General features: G+C 39.6%; 2 protein-coding genes across 6 annotated transcripts in view; one reads left to right on the top strand and one right to left on the bottom strand.

Annotated features, from left to right (window-relative positions):
* ANGPT2 (angiopoietin 2) overlaps positions 1 to 683 on the bottom strand; it is a 42,840-nt gene extending 42,157 nt beyond the window's left edge. For all 4 annotated transcript variants that reach the window (XM_086743990.1, XM_086743989.1, XM_086743988.1 and 1 more), the window contains exon 1: positions 26 to 683. In XM_086743990.1, coding sequence (XP_086600116.1) covers positions 26 to 310 — 285 coding nt within the window. In that variant the 5' untranslated portion in view covers positions 311 to 683. The remainder of the gene's footprint in view (positions 1 to 25) is intronic.
* Positions 1 to 14,948, top strand: part of MCPH1 (microcephalin 1) — a 134,084-nt gene that overhangs the window by 96,866 nt on the left and 22,270 nt on the right. The gene's annotated exons all lie outside the window — the stretch shown is intronic.

The raw sequence follows: 14,948 nt of genomic DNA on the forward strand, positions 1-14,948 counted from the left end.
TAGACTAGAAATGGTATTATCCTACCTTCATTAGCCACTGAGTGTTGTTTTCCATGATGTTTTCAAGTAGCTGCAGTCTCTGAACTGAATCATCATAGTCCAAAGGCGCATCCCTTTGCACTGCGTTGGACACGAAGGAAGCAGAAGAGCGGCAGTTGTCGGTCTCGGGCAAAAGAAAGGTGTAGCTGCAGGACCCGTGCTGAACCTGGTACTGCTTCTTGCCTATCGCCTCCATGCTCTTACTAAAGGAGTTGTATCCTGAAGCTAAGAAAACCCCGCAGCCCAGGCAGAAGTAAAGAGCCAGCTGCATTTTAACGCCCGCGGTGAGCCAGTAGACCTGGCCCGCTCTCCTGCGCTGGCCGAAGCCCAGACCTAGCTAACCTGGGCCGCAGCCGGGCGCTGGGCGGCCATGTGCCGCCGGAACGGGGGCTGGCTAGGCTTCCCGAGCTGAGCCTCCCAATCGCAAACTGGAAGCCCGCCGCCTTCTCCCCGGCCGCCTTGCCCCCAGCTGTCAGATGCGGAAAGGCCCCGTGGAGCTGCGGGGATCCGGCCCACGCCTGACCCACGGGCCCGGAGGTTTCTCCTCCTCCTCGTCCCGGTGCAAGGATCTTTCGGCCTCGGTACCCGAATCAATCACTTTCCTTCCCTTATATGATAACTTGATAAGCGCAGGCAGACATGTGGAGCGGGGCTGCTCCTCCCTCCCGGCTTCAGCAGTGCCTTCCTGCGGGACGGGACGTGCGGGGAAGGCGAGGGGGGGGTGGAGGGGGGGGTCATGTACAAAGCGGGCGGGGGGCGGCACGGGGCGGGAGGAAACCCCGGGGAGGAGCCGGCGGCGACCGGACCCCCGCGGGTTCCTGCAGCGCGGCGCGAAATGAGAATTTCCTCGAGAGAGAGCAGTCGGTCCCGGTAGCCTCCGACCAGGCTGGTGAATTATTTGGAGGGAGGGAAAAACACGTTCCTAGGCTTGTCTGTTCTTCTGAAAGAATTTTTTTTTTTAAATGCCCTGAACCAAGATGTAATTTCGTTTGTGTTTAATGCATTGTGTAATTACAGAGAAAGGCACTGTCCTAAGCATACAAAAGCAGGCTTGAGCACGTCCTTGCAAAGGGAACAAGACAGGGGTTTTAATTAAAAGTTTCCAGTTGAACACAGACTTTGTGTTTTACTGAATCCCTGAGAAGAACACTCATTTTTAGGCACGTCTTTCCAGAGTTCAGTATTTTTAGGCTTTTCTTTCTTCAGTGCTTTTTTTTTTTTTTTTTTTTTTTTTTTTTGTCTCTATTAAATGGCTAACTTTGGAAGGGCTATCATCAAGGGTTACAGCTCACAAGGCTGGGAGAGGGAGTCAGGACCCCAGAGGCAGTGGCAGTAAGGCATGCCTCAGGAAGCGGTGTGGCTGGATACCAATCACCCTGTCAGCCCAATCTTGTGCCCACAGAAATTGGAAATACCCTAAAAGGTGAGGGAAAAAAAATCTAAGAAAGTATTTCAAATGTATATGTAAGAGTAAAAAGGAGCTTCCTCTTGCTTCCCACTCCCATAATCTCCCAATGATCACTGATGTTGAAAAAGTGGAAAATTGCTAAGCAACTTACCAAACCCTGGGAAAGAGTTGATTCCACTGAAATTTTGGAAAAGTTTACTTCTCTGTTTTAGAAAATGTCTTCTTGAAACCAGCGCGATAGGATTCTGACTCCTGAAGACAGACTGCCTGAGAGTTTTGCTAGGTCTGGATCTGGAAGGTATAGATTTTTCTTAATTAAAATGAACAAAGAGAATGCTGTGCTAGTCACACTAACATGAATTACAGGTCAAAGTTTCTCTTACATGAGGAAAATCCCAGTGTGCCTTGAGACCTCTTAGGACAAGACTTTCTTACATAACTTGCTATATTTCATATAGTGTATTAACGTGGCTTTTACATCATGGAAGTTGTGTTCAGGGGTCGTGAAAAATAGTTATAGCAGCTAAAATGCATGCATTACATTGTTGAAGCTGTTGGGCTTTCTTTACATAATACATGGTTGCCTCTGGAAAGGAAAATCTCTATAATTCAGTTCTGGAGACTTCCAGAAAGGCTCAAATGATACCTGGACTGTGCCCTGTGTAACCACTTTGTCAAGTTTTCTTCCTTTGGAATGTTCATCTGCCATTGCTCATCCTTGCAGCCAGAGGAAATGGAGGAATATGTTCGGAAAGTGGAATACAGTCTAGATTATTTTCTACAAAATGTACATGTGTGGAGGGTTTGGCATATGCATTATGCATTCTCCATCCCTCCAACTTTGTATTGCAATAGCAAGGCAAATTAATGTGACAGCTACCTGCATTGTTGCTGAAGTTTCAAAAGCTTTCTCCATAGTGATTTCTGCTTTTGAAGATATTGAAGTCTTTGAAAGAAAGCTTAATTCCATCTGAATAAGTCTTTTGCAAGGTAGTTGAGAAACCTACTATTATGCAATGAGGACAGCATGTAGGATTAGATTTAGGTTTTTAGGTATCTAACCAGGGGCATTCAAATTCAGTATTTGCTTTTATTTGAACAATTTTTAATAATTTTTTAAGTTAAATGAGAATTTCCTATTGTGACTTGTACTTGTCCTTAAATTGGTCTGCTCCCTGCTTTCTTTTCCTTTCACAGCTAGGCCAAAGAATATAGGGCCCTCAATAGATGAGTGCTGAAAACATGAATGCTCCAGCCCTGAAAGCATCTCTCTCCTAAGTGTTGAGGAACTGAAAGATGATCTTAATTTTTATGATTGTATTTTCATGTGGTTTTAAATCCCTTTGTTAGATATTTAAGGGACAGACAAGACTGACCAGTGTAGTCTTTCAGGGGTTTTGTTTTTAACTATTAGACATCTATTCAAGGGACTCTACATACATAGAAGACAAAATTCAATGGATGTTGAGAATTCATTAGACAAGATTTCCATGAGAGGCTTGATTAAATCCTCAGTTTTTTAATTGCTACGACCCTTGCCATCTGTATCCACACTGGTGAGTCAAATCACCAGCATAATCTGGCAGCTCAGTTTCACTGGGTTTTTGAGGAGCGTCTCTAAAGGTCTGAACTGGAGCCTTGTTTTCCTTTAGGAAAGGCCCATGTGTGACCTCGGAAGGCCCTGGAGCAGTAATGGGGCCAGGAAGACAACTGAACTGGGAGGCTGCCTGAGCAGGCCTGCTGTATCCCGGGCCTCCACTAGGGAGAACTGTGGTTGTAGGAATACTGGAAAGAGAAACTACTTCACCTTTTACTGGGTTTTTTTGGCTGGGTTTTTTTTTTTTTTTTTTTTTTTTATGAATGAATGAATGAATTGTTGCTATGGCAGCTGTCAGCAGATCAGGGAAAAAGGTATGGAAAGTCCAGGTATTATTCTGAGAAGTGACAACACCTTACGAATGGAAGATCCTTACCAGCACGACAGGCACCACCAGTTAGCTACTCTGCTGTCCTCCTCAGCTAGCTCTTGGTGTAACACCCTGAGGTTCACCACAGCAATGTTCTCCCCAACTTTTCCTTGATACCTCCATGACAATAACTGGAATACAGGCCCCAACACACAGCCATAACTCAGGCAGGATTTTGCTGTTTCCCCATCTGGGTCCAATGGACTCGCGTTGCTTTCATGAAGTACTCTTTCCCACTGCCCAGGAAAGTTAGCAAGCATTCACCTTGCCAACAAAATAAATATACATCCCTTTAACCCTTCGCCACAGGACAGTGCCGTATTTGGTGCATCTTTTAGAGCATTTGATTGTGATCCTTCACCCTTTCCATCCCTTTGGGAGCAGCTTTCCCAGCTGTGGAGGAGGAAGTGGCCTTCTCTGCCTCCCCAGGGAGTCAAAGCCAGTCAGAGTTCAGGGGGAAAGAAAGTAGTAACAGCTAAATTTAGGGAACTGGTGTGAAAAGTAAGGCAAGTTAAATACACTTTTGTCCTTGAAAACTGAGGAGGAGGAAGGAAGATGCCTGAATACAGCCTTTTTACTGAGCCTCAGAGGCATAATAACAAGTCTGCTTGCAGGGCAGGGATTATTCCAGAAAAGCTGAATGACAGAGAAGATCTGTCTCCCATCAATTATGAGAAGGAACATCTCATTGTTAGACATGCTGAAGTAGGAAGGAATGTAAATAATTTGGCATGGAATCTTATATATGCCAGTATGAAATTGAGTAAAAAGTTATAAATCAGACCAGTTGCTTCCTCTCAGTGTTTTTTTTTTCATGTTCATTGTTCTCTTCATCTTTTATTTGTGCTATAGATATAGAGTGGTACATTTATTCTGCAAACTGAAATATAACTGCTTAGCCGCAATTTCCTGCTTGCTTTACAGCTGAGTGTATATAGCATTTGACATAAAATAGCAAATAGTGGCTCGGTATATTTAAAGTACAAATTAGATCTTTCCTTTTTTAGAAATAAGATACCAACTCTACAGAACTCACCTTTAAGAAGAGCTGAAATGTATATATTTTGTCAAAACTAAACATTTAGAACATTTTGCCAGATGTGTTGGAGGCAATTTCCTTTCCTGGGAAACAGTAAATTCCCTTACTCAGCCAATCATGTTTTTATTCCGTATAGCATATGACTAAGCTGCTTTGAGAGAGATGCCTGAATGCCACTAACATTATCTTTCCAATTATGATTTTACTTACAGCTGCACAGCTTCTGTTTGACAGATAAATACAGAGATCTTGTGAGATCTCTGACAGAAAAGGAACCATAAAAGTTTTTGAGGTAACATAAGAAAACGTTAACTTGGCTTTAGTCTGCTATCTGCAGACTTTGCCACCTAAAATTTTAAAGATGTTGATTTAGTAGATAAGCAAGTTCTCATTTCAGCAGTTTTCTTGTTTTAGCAAGGGAAAAATATGTAATGAAATATGTGCAAAATAAAGGCAGAACAATGTAAACAAGTAGGTTTTGGTGCTGCATTCTTACAGGGATATTTGATCTACATATATAAATTAAAATGCTGTAGTGTGAGAATATGGAACTTCAAAATCAAATCTGAGATGAAAAATTATTTGAAAGTTGAAATAAATTAATGAAGTATTTTATATATTCATGATATTTACATTCCTTACATTTTGACATTCAATGCCAAGTCCTCACCTTTGGTTCCTGGTACTTTAATATTAGTTTATGTTAGTTCCATTTGCTAGCTTCAAAATATTTTCTTTCACTGGGAGTATTTTAGCATGTTTCTCAGGAACAAATGTCAACAAGGACAAGACTCATGAACTCATAACTTAAAAAAAACAAGTAACAGGATCTTGGACCCTGCTAGATTTTTAGTCTGCTGAAAATCTTACCTGTTTTGAGATCTTACACTCTCTTTGAAAGAGAGCAGTGCCAGATTATGATGTTTTCCAATAAGCCAAACCAAATTGTTTTCATCAAGACCCATAGTCCAGTTCTTCAGAACTTCTAAAGTTAGTGTTAGTATCTTACCAATCATTCCTCCTTTTCCACCATTTTCCTTTTTATTCGGTCTGAACTTCTCCACCGGTCTCTCATGACTTCTTTAACAAAATCTCAGGATTTGGCTCACTTTCCCAGCTGCCACTTATTTCTAATCACTCCAAACATCTGGTATAACATCTTGTGAATTTGGAGTCATCTTTATGTTACGTGTCTGACCTTCCCCACGTCTTCTTTGAGTGCCTTTCCTTTCAAGGGAGGGCATTTACCCAGTAATTCTCATATTGTACTTTTGCTGAAGGGACAAGAGGTCAATAATCTGATCCACTGAAAATTTCAGTTACCACTCTGTCTTGGTGACAGAGTCTGTTTGTTCCCATCTTGCCTTGGAACATCCAATCCATCATTTCAGTACATGGTATTTTTCCTAGATGTCATGCTATTAGTGGAAGCGTAATGCAGCCCAAACCAGACTTTGTGTCTTCCCTTGGAAATGCTTGCATGCTGGCACCCTTTTCTCTTCCACAGTTGGTACTACCACCATCCTTCAATCCATTTCAATCTATGATCTGCAAGTTATGTTTATATCCCTTTGTTTCATTGGTATTTTATTCTCTCCTTTTTTTGATGCTATCCTTTCATTAACGTCTCTGAAGTTCCTATGTTGATCCTCATTATCAACACATTGAATTTGTAACATATTCTGTCTGGCTCCTCTGTAACATTTGAAATGTGAGCTCCTTATGAAGCTTATTGTATTAGTTCTGCCTCTTTTAGTAAATTACTTTCAACTTTATTTTCATAAGAATTGTTAGACAACTGTCAGAGCTTCACCCAAGTAGACTATCTACTTAATTGTTTCTAATTTGTGTTCATTTTTGGAAGCTTTAAATTCAGCACCTCTCCTACCAAATATGTTGACTTCATTGCTTACTTTGTAGGCGCTGACTAGATTTGCTGTCTTGAACTGTCTTGGTTAAACTTGGGATGTCTTTTTTCAGTTAATCTGACACTTAACGTGACCATATTTTTCATTTACAGACTTATTTTGATATCCTACCTTTGTTATATAACATCTGGTGAAGGCTTTTTGACTGACATTACATTAACATTAAATGAAATAATATATTTATATATATACATATACTTATATCTGTGTATATGTATATGCTTAGTATGCTGTGGATGCCACTGTACCTAAAATATAATTGGTCATGTTAATTTAAATTGGGAATTTATGGTACCACATCTTGAGCAATAATGATAACATGAACAAATGTTTTTTGAAAGTCCTGTCATTATGACTTCCACATTCCAAAACCTTCTTAAATGCAAAATGCTTCTTAGTTTTTTTCTGTTTCATTACTTTTATAGAGATTTCCTTTATCAAAATTTTCAAGGGATATCTAAAGTAGAATAAACAAATATCTATAAAACTGTAATCTATACAAGTAACGTATGCAGATATCTAAGAAGATTCTCACAGTGCATTCATGAAGTTCCTGTTTGTAGGACAGATGGTAGTTTCTTTCCCTGTGAGCATTTTTTACTAATGAATGTTATTTTAATCTTTGAACAATGAATCATCCACATACAGAAGTAGGAAGTGAGTCCCAGGATTATGAAGAATAGTTGCTGTATGTCCTTCCTCCCCTAACATTTTTATATTGTTTGGCTGTAGTGCCCAAAGGCTATGCTCATTCTCTTCAGAGTTACATGATGACAGCACACTTCAGCTGGTAACAAGTGTAATGACATCTTAAACTCCAATAGCATGGGTTCAAAATTAACATGGAAATTACAGCCAATGTTAAAGATCTTACAATGGGACTGCTGAATATCTTTGACAGTGTTAAGTGCTGGGCCCCATCTATCTCCCACACTGGGCAAAACGTACTACAGCACCCATTTAAACAGTTTACCATTGGTTTGAGTCCTAATGACATAATTTGCATGCTGCGTGTAGCAACTAGCTCTAATAAGGCCTTTAAAACCTGTTTTTTAAAATTATTTCCATACCACATGCATCTTCACTCTTCATTATTGAATTACATGTGAAAAAATTAACAGATACTTACTCTATATGCTCATATACTGTTTAAATGCTCTTTGAAAAATGTCTTTTTTATCAGTTTTGTGCATTTGAACAATTTAAACCTGAAATCTTTATGTAAGGTTCTGACTTTTGCTGTGTTATGTGAATGTCATATTATGTTGATGTGAAAAGGCAGCAGGCTGTGAAAGAATCCAGAAGGCTTTTGGAAAATGAGAAATCTGCCTTACTGCCATCTTAAAGAAAAATGCATATGCCGTTTGTTTAAAGGAATGTATTTTTAAAATGTCTAAGCAGTTGACAGTAATCTAGCCTTACAAATCACCCCAGTCGCTGTGATTTAAACCCTTCCTCTTGCAAGCAGTCATCCAGGTTAGTGGAAGGTTCTCTCATCTGGTAACAGCACACTTACTTGATAATAACAGCATGTCATACTTCCGAAGAGCGTGTTCAAGTTAAGAATCTGAATTCAAAGATAAACTGATGTCAAAGAGAGAATGAAAAGGAAGTGAGAAACTGTGTAAGAGGAATAAACAAAGCTTTCAGAGAAAGAGAGGACATTTATGGCAACAGTAAGGTACCTAGTTCCTGACATCTGTTTCCCTCAAGAGAAAAAATACAGTACATAAGCTAACCTTTTTATGGAGAGTGCACGAAAAATATTTGCAGCATATTTTCATTTATTCATATTTGTTGAACTGTACTATGGATCTGTAATTTGAAGAGGACAGAGCAACTGCAAACTATTTTTGCACTCCATAAAGATAAATCTTTGCTTTTTTCAGTACTAATAAACATAGTTCACTAATAGTTCTCAAAAACAGTGCCCACCCTCTTGCTGTTTCTGCCACAAAAACTGGGCATTGTTTTTATCATTGGTCTTGCTGCTGTACAAGCAGAGGAAGGAACTAAACTATTTTTTTTCCCTTGTTGGTGAGGCATCAGAACCTGTGATGCGACAGGAGAAAGATCACCTGCATACTGATACTAAGATCAGGGCTCCTTTGAGCTTGGATTCCTTACCTCCATATGACCATCCTAATGAAACTCCTATTGCTGTGTAAATATTAACACAAGTACCTCACTGGCTGAATAACAGTCTGTTCTTTATCACTCCAAATAAATAATTTGCTGGAAAGATAATCCTCCATCTCCAGTGGAATGTGTACAGAAGATCAAATCTCTTATGAATATCCTATCATTAAAATGGTATATTTTCTTCCCAACACAAACCACAAACCAATTAGAAAGTCTTCTTACTGGTCTTTCACTTTATCTAAATCTGAAATATTATTCGAGTAGTTTCATTAAACAGAGAAAATTCAAATCTTTGAAAATCTTTATTTTGTCTGACTAGAAAGATATGTAAATGAGATTTGAAGACTGTCGTTGGTGATGTCTGTTTGAACATGAATCCCCATTCACACTAGCCATAGCCAAACTGACTAATATTTACAAATCCTATCAAATTGTTCAATCTTGGCTTACTAGCTTCGTTTTAAACTTGATCATTGAAGGTCTTGCCTGTAGTTTTAGGTTCTCACTTGATTTTTAAATCAATAACTTCAGTCAAATATGATCAAATTCTATTTTAAATAACTAATAAGGCTTCATCTTTAGTGTTAAATGATATATTATCACTTGATACTGCTTCAGCTGTAGCCTGTAGGATTAATAGCAGTGTCCAGTGAATAGCATTTTTCTTGAACATAAATAACTTTATATCTTGTATCAAATAAAGGATCAGCTGATGTTATTCTACTAATTTCTATCTTCCTTTGCCTGTTTGCCCACTCAACTATCATTTTTAAGAACAAAAATGCGTATCCTTGCATAGGGTGTCAAGGTCATAGAATCATGGAATCATAGAATGGTTTGGGTTGGAAGAGACCTTAAAGATCATCTAATTCCAACCCCGCTGCCATGGACAGGGACACTTTCTACTCAGCCAGGTCGCTCAAAGCCCTATCCAGTCTGGCCTTGAACACTTTCAGGGATGGGGCATCTAGAGCTTCTCTGACCAACCTGTTCCAGTGCCTCACTACCTTCTTAGTGAAGAATTTCTTCTTTATGTCTAATCTAAACCTACTCTCTTTCCGTTTAAAGCCATTACCCCTTGTCCCATCACTACATGCACTTGTCAAAAGTCCCTCTCCAGCTTTCTTATAGGCCCCCTTTATGTACTGGAAGGCTGCTATAAGGTCTCCCTCGAGCCTTCTCTTCTCCAGGCTGAACAGCCCCAACTCTTTCAGCCTGTCCTCATAGGAGAGGTGCTCCAGCCCTCTGATCATCTTTGTGGCCCTCGTCTGGACTCGCTCCAACAGGTCCATGTCCTTCTCATGTTGGGGGCTCCAGAACTGGACACAGTACTCCAGGTAGGGTCTCACCAGAGCAGAGTAGAGAAGGAGAATCGCCTCCCTCAGCCTGCTGACCATGCTTCTTTTGATGCAGCCCAGGATGCGGTTGGCTTTCTGGGCTGCAAGTACACATTGCCAGCTCATGTTGAGCTTCTCATCAACCAACACTCCCAAGTTCCTATCGTCAGGGCTGCTCACAATCTATTCTACATCCAGCCTCCATCTGTGCTTAGGATTGCCCTGACCCAGGTGCCCTGACCCAGATGCCCTGACCCTGGCCTGGTTGAACTTCATGAGGTTTGCATGGGCCCACCTCTCCAGCCTGTCAAGGTCCCTCTGGATGGCATCCCTTCCCTCCATCTTGTCGACCGCACCACACAGCTTGGGGTCATTGCCAAACTTGCGGAGGGTGCACTCTATCGCACTCACCATGTTGCCAACAAAGATATGAAACAGCGCCAGCCCCAGTATGGACCCCTGAGGAACGCCATTTGTTACTAGTCTCCACTTGGACATCAAGCTGTTGACTGCGACCATCCAGCCAATTGCTTATCCACTGAGGTGGCCTTCTTTGATTAAATACAAAGATCAGGTCACTCAAGGCTTCCTTGTAGAGTCAGGTGGCTTTCTGTCTGTTGATCAGAAGGGGACTCTTGAGTAACAAGCTCAGATGAAAACACCTGAAGTTAGGTGAAATGAATGGGATGAAGTTCACTAGACAGTACAAATGCTGGCTTCATGCTTTTTATAAAAATCTCGTTGCTGTAAACTACATGAGAAGGACAGGAACCTTTTACGAATCACTTTTCTGCCTAAGGTGATGAGAACTGAGGATAAACCCACCTGATTTTTTGTCTTTTGCTAAAAGTTCTAGTTTGACTTACTGAAAGAAGTGATGGCTGTTCCAGATTTCAGATGTTTTCCATTGTCTCAAAGTGCTGTTATTAGTGTATTATCAGTATTTTTTCATTTTATTACAGTTTTTGGACTGTTATATCCCAGCTTTATTGTTTTGACTCTCATCTTTTCCAGTAATTTATTCACTTGAACTATGAATTGATTAAAAAACAGTCCACGAAAGAATTGGGCCTGAATAGATTATTCACCCTGGAAAGATAATTCTTGTATGCTGTAGGCACATTTTTCAAGGTTTAGAGCACTAAATAAATGCCAGTTGAAATGTTTAAGCGGTGCCTGTTCTGGAACCCCATTGCAGCCCTCCCTTACAGATGGCCAAGAAGGCTGGGCTAGCGAGGGACTGAGTTTTCAGCCAGTTGTGAAGTATTCCAGGCAGGACTACAGCAGGCAGGGAAACCATTAGGAGTCAGGGCCTCAACTGTGTTTTAATTTTATACTAAGTGTAAAGAAATAATTTCAGAGGCTAAGATCTATGAGGCTATAGAAGAGCCTCTCATGAGAAGCAGTGGAATCCCTGTTGCATGAGTGATTTAATATAGATGGGCAAAGCACTGAAATATGTAAGGGAAAAATCCTGTCCTGGCAGCAGTAAGAATTAAATGACCTAATAAGCTTTTTCGTCTCTTAATTTCTCTCATTAAACCTCATCACTTTGCTGAAAGAAATAAAAATGTTTATGTTGGACCTCCATGTGAAAAGTGCTTATAGAAAAAATATCCCTCTTCAGATGATAGAAATACAATTAATATATTTGAAATAATTCTTGCATTTTCTCACAGCCATGAAATTAAACCTGGCAGCCACAAGCTAATATTAATGCCTGCAAACTGCTAAACACAGTTATTGCAATATAATGCGGCAGTGGTTTTAATATTGGAAATTATTATGGTTTTAGATTTCATTGCAATATTGGAACAACTTCATTTTATATTATCAATTCCACAAGTGACCTGCAAAAGAATATAGTTAATCCTACTACTAAAAGCATCAGAGTGAGACTGTGCTTCATAGACTATTGTGGCCCACATGTGAACCTGCTTGGCTACCAGAGAACTTCAGAACCAGACAAATTATTCTTAACTATCAATAGCTTAATTGCTACTTTTGGTTTCAGATTTATTTTTAAAATAATGCTTATTTAAACATGTTTATAATGAGTAATTGAAAAAATGCACTTCATAAACATCATCAACATAACAAGCCGCAAAGTTTATATCAAAATCAGACCGCTCTTGGTTTTTATTAACTTGAGACAGATTCATTTCTGGCTTTTAAAACTTCTATTTTGGAACATTTATTCCATGTGAAGCAAAATCCTTTCTATTCATGTATTTTACCTTGCTAGTTCTGCAATAGAGTGGAGAAAATCTGCACTCACCTATCCCTTATTTAACTCGGCTGGCCCACAATTTTGGACTGCAGTACACCCAATAAAGAAAAAAAACCACATACTTTTAAGATAGCAATTTCAATAAACCAATAGCCTGCAGGACTAAGAAAAAAGTGATGCTTTAAGGGCAAACTTGGGCCTCTGTTTAGAGGCAGTCAGAACCTTTTTCGGACGTGCCTAGCGTGCACAATGGTCAGAAGCTGCTGAAGTAAACAAAATGTGCGTCTGTTCTCCATTATAATTTGCAGATACCCTGTGTCTGCTCACAGAGGACGGCCCAAGGCTTTTAAAGCTGTTAATGATGTGAACAGTGGCCAAAAACTGTCTTTATTTGAAATACAAGTGTATTTAAAAAGTAAACCAGAATGTGTGAATCGTCAACCAGTTGCCATTTGCATTAACTTTACACAGTGAGGATTTTTTTAAAAGATACAGATTTCTCACCAAACATTCACTGGACTATTTAAACAACTGGAAGTATTTTCAAGAGGTGTCACCACTAGTTAAAATATTGGCTTTCATGGCTGGTCCAGATGAGAATCGGGCTTTACAGTAAGTGAAACTTGGTTCACTCTCATCGATTTCTCAATGTTTGTAAATTCATTAAATGCTCATTCATCAAGTTCCATCTCTTTTCTGGCTCTTCCATGTCAGAATGAGGCATCTGTTTCCAAAAAATGAAGTGGCAGATGGTTTAGTAAGTATTGCCCCATATTACAGCTGGAGTAATGAAGTAATTTTAATGAAAAAAAGACAAACAGAAATTAAGGTATTCAGAATTAGAAATAAGGGAGAAAGGGTTTCTTATCTTGCCTTTTTTTTTCCTAGTTAATCTTCTTTTATAAAAGTAGAGTAGTGAGTCCTAAATACTGAATGTTGACATTCAGGACAGTTTGGGACTGTGTAACAGCTCTGCACATGGACATCAAATACACTGTAGTTGGTGCTGCTTTTCCAGTTTACTAGGCATATGAAAAACAGCCTGGTTTCTCTGAAAATATGTGGAAAGTCTTGTCCCATATGCTTTTCATATGACACACGAGACTTGACTGTGTAATACAGGACATCCCCTTTTATGTGGGACATCTGCCAAGCTCAGCAGAAAGAAAAGATACAGGCAAGAGAACAAAATGAGAGGAATAAATGATTACTTAATCCTTATTCTGTTTTTAATGTTTATATTTGAAAGCTGAACTGCAGCTATTATAATTTTTCTCAAGAGTCTTGAAGTAAAAAACAAATGTTACCTTGTTTTGGGGCATACCAGTTGCCAGTGCTTAGGTTACTCAGCTGGTTTTGTCTGTTACATCCTGGATTGTGAACTAATTAGATTAAGAAAAAAATGGTAGTTTAAATTCAGGGAAAATAACTCTTTTCCTCCTGGTTACAGAAGCATGAAAATGTTATCCTGCAAAATAGCAATAGAAGGTGGCAAATAAATAGAAAAAAAAACCCCATTATTTTGATTTTAGCATGATTTTGAAGCCAGAATCCTGGTTTCTGGGTAGTTCAGTTAGAAGTCCTGCACATGTAAATCCCACTGAAAGTCTCATTGTAAGACCTTTCTTTCACATTTCCAAAATTGGTCATGTAAAAACTGATAACATTCTACAGATCTGACTTTGCTTTTCAGACTTTTTTTTTCTTGCATCTATTTATACATCTAATACAGTTCAGCCCCTCTTTAGTGACACATATGTGTTTATTGTAACTAATGAGAAACAAGTCATCTCAGTACCTTTCATACTGTTGAAAACTTCAAATTTAAATTGGAATTGAGTCTCCTGCCTACAGGAGCCCAATACGATCCACAGTTGCATACAGGTTTCACATACTAAAACTTACTGTGGTGGCTACAGGTAGAAATTTCGTAGTGTGCTGGCTAGTGCATATGGAGTTTTTTTTCTAAGCACTTCCACTCCCAGTCTAACAGAAGGAATCCTGAGAATTTATACCTTCATTTGTCATGTTTTCAGTATCAACTATGTTACTAGAGATGGCAGAAACCACCTACCTGGCATCGTCTCACTTTGAATACCAGGTGAAAGAATGTGGTACCAGGCCATCGCCTTCTGCAAGTCATATGCTGCTTCTCTGTCTAATACTTTGCTGATGTTAGTTGGTCTCTGTTTCATCTGTGAAACTGGGAATAATCCCTATATTCATTTGAGACTTTGCTACAGACAAGAAAGAAAGGAACTTTTATATATTAAGGATGAGAATGCAAATGACTATTTTTATTTAATAAAGGCAGATTGTTGAGCCTGGCACTAATTTTATCCTTTATTACCAGTGAAGACATGAGAACTTGAAGTACATCCTGCTTCCATACCAGGGAAATTGGCTCAGACTGGAAGGAGGAAGACATAGCGTAGTTTTTTGTGGACTGTGTCCTTTAAATGTTAGTTTACAAAGGCATTCTGAGTCAAAAGGCCAGTCTTATCTAAAAGATGTTTTTTAAGACGTACGTGGCATATTCAGACAAAACAGCCAAGACGAAACAGTTTCAGAAACCTGCTGGACTTTATGGATGCAGCTGATTATTGCTCAGGGGCCCATTCTGGGAAGGATGCCCACCTACCGGTGTGGCTTCTGGCTGATGCACGTGGTTTATGCACTTGAGCACAAGATCGTGTCCTGTAAGGAGTTACAAAGAGCACGGGACACCCCACCTACCTGCTAAAAAGACCTCTGTTTTAGCTACATAGCTAATTCTCCAGGATGAAAATCAGTGTCTGTAATTCCTTTTTACCACTTAGTAGTCCCTAGTGACGGCACGATGGACTTGTAGGTCTCAT

The sequence above is a fragment of the Chlamydotis macqueenii genome, chromosome 3 (genome assembly GCF_036417535.1).
Source record: "Chlamydotis macqueenii isolate bChlMac1 chromosome 3, bChlMac1.mat, whole genome shotgun sequence".
Taxonomy (NCBI): Eukaryota; Metazoa; Chordata; class Aves; order Otidiformes; family Otididae; genus Chlamydotis; species Chlamydotis macqueenii.